General features: G+C 51.0%; 1 protein-coding gene across 1 annotated transcript in view; it reads right to left on the reverse strand.

Moving 5' to 3' along the window:
• LOC107087415 (CD109 antigen-like) overlaps nucleotides 1–2,092 on the reverse strand; it is a 91,138-nt gene that overhangs the window by 65,325 nt on the left and 23,721 nt on the right. Inside the window, exons 18-22 of the mRNA XM_015378985.1 lie at nucleotides 1,529–1,705; nucleotides 1,150–1,231; nucleotides 847–1,075; nucleotides 547–718; nucleotides 276–466 (exon numbers count right to left, since the gene is read on the reverse strand). Of these exons, the coding sequence (XP_015234471.1) occupies nucleotides 276–466; nucleotides 547–718; nucleotides 847–1,075; nucleotides 1,150–1,231; nucleotides 1,529–1,705 (851 nt within the window). The remainder of the gene's footprint in view (nucleotides 1–275; nucleotides 467–546; nucleotides 719–846; nucleotides 1,076–1,149; nucleotides 1,232–1,528; nucleotides 1,706–2,092) is intronic.

Genomic DNA, 2,092 nt, shown 5'->3' on the forward strand with positions numbered 1-2,092 from the left:
GATGGATGATGGATGGATGGATGGATGGATGGTTTTACTGTAAATTGTTCTTACAGACTGAAGCAGAATAAAGATTTTCAACAGACGATGAATCAGGTTTCCTGTTCAACTGCGTTTTATCTAGTCTGGATTAAGAACAGATTTCAATGGATTTAATTTAGAATTAAACTAAACCAGAAGGGCAACCAGAATCTAAAAATCTAAATTTGAACATAATCTAGACTAGAACGGCCCACCTCCTTGGTTCTGACCCAGTCCGGTTCTGTGTTCCTGACCTGAGTGCTGCCGTATCCTCCCAGGTGGTTCCTCTGCTGGCTGAGCCACTTCATGAGGCTCAGACCATCAGGGACCTGATTCAGTTTGTGGAGAGAAAGCAGCACATAGGACACCATCTCAATGTTTGCAGAGCGTGGCTGCCATGACGACGACAGGCTCCGGTCAGCGGACGACCACATCGGCACGCCGTCTGTTCACAGGGGAACACATCCAGTACGAAGGTGGACCTTACAGGAACGGACCTGACTGAACCGGAGCCAGTGAACAAACCTCTGATCTCAGCTCGTCCAATCAGCTGGTTCAATGCAGTGAGGGAGGCGGGACTTCCTGCCAGAGCCAGGGCATAGGTGAGGAGGCTGAGGCTGTAGTTACTGGAAACACCTTGAGCCAAACGAGCCTCCAGGTAGAACCGGGCGGCAGTAACCTGTGAATCGTAGCGAGCCTGACAGACAGAGAACAAGCAGCAACACATTGATCACAGCTCCGCCCGAGTCCAACAGCACCAACCGTTCCAGAACCGATGGAGACTGAAAGACCATCGGATCCGGACCAGGACCGGGTAAGGCTCACCCTGACAACATCATCCTCCAACAGGGCGATAAGGACGTAGGACGTCAGGGAAACGGGCCCATCCAGACCTCCCTGGAGCTCGGTGTGGATAACCCTGCCGGGCTCAAGCATCCTGCCGTCTGCTCCCTGCTGCATGGCGACCCAAGCCGCTGCCCTCTGTAGAACATGGTCATCCATGCTGATGAACGGCCTGGCCTGCAGAAAACAGCGCAGCACAAACGCAGACAGCCTGCGCAGACAGAGGCCACTCAGAGGGGGTTCTGTTTGGGTTCTGAGCCCAGACTCTGGATGTCTGTGACGTACCAGGTGCTGCCGGATGAATCCTGCTCTCCGAACGCGCTGAAGGAGCCGTCTGCTCTCTGATAGGACAGCTGCTGCTCATAACCTGCAGGAGGACAATCAGACTGCTTCTACAGGGCTCTACATCAGACGGACCCATTCATCTGGTTCAATTTGCATGTTTTCACTCTATAAAGCCTGGAACTCAACGCTATTTCTGCCATTTTAATTATAAAAGCTTCCTGCAATGGAAGCGGATCATCTTCAAACTTGGAAACAAAGTCCAATGGATTGTTTTTTTAACCTTTTTGGAACGACTATGACCTGGATGACTTAGAATCTTCAGGATGTTCTCCAGCAGAAACAATGATGTCATCAGGAATGAGAGGAGGGGTTGTTTTACCTTTAATCATGTAGTCTGTGGCTCGCCGTGTCAGGTCTGGGTCCACCTGGCCCGTGGCGATCAGGTACTGCAGGACGTAGATGTTTGGAGCGAAGTGGATCATGTTCTGCTCCCCACAGCCATACGGCATCTGGATCAACGAGTCCAGACCACTGATGGAGGGCCCCAGGATGTCACCTACGTCGCAACAGGAAGCAGAAATCACCTGAATGGTTCAGTCTGCGTCCAAAATGTTTCTGGTTTTAAAGAACTGAGAACCATCCAACGTTACATGAACATCATCTCAGAGCTGCTGCTTCTGATCCTAATGAACAGATAAACTGTAAAAGACAAAGTCCTCAGGAAGAACCAGCTGGATTCCAGCCTGCGTTCCATCATGGCTCCCATCCGGGGCCCCATCTTGTTATAATCTTAGGACTCTTCATAGTTCTCATCCAGGGCCCCCTTATGGCTCTAATCCTAACCCCATTCAATGAGCGCATTATGGGCCAACTCATGGTTCCTATGTGGGGCCAACTCATGGTTCCTATGTGGGGCCAACTCATGGTTCCTATGTGGGGCCAA

The sequence above is a fragment of the Cyprinodon variegatus genome, unplaced genomic scaffold, assembly GCF_000732505.1.
Source record: "Cyprinodon variegatus isolate N-32 unplaced genomic scaffold, C_variegatus-1.0 Scaffold183, whole genome shotgun sequence".
In the NCBI taxonomy this organism is placed as follows: Eukaryota; Metazoa; Chordata; class Actinopteri; order Cyprinodontiformes; family Cyprinodontidae; genus Cyprinodon; species Cyprinodon variegatus.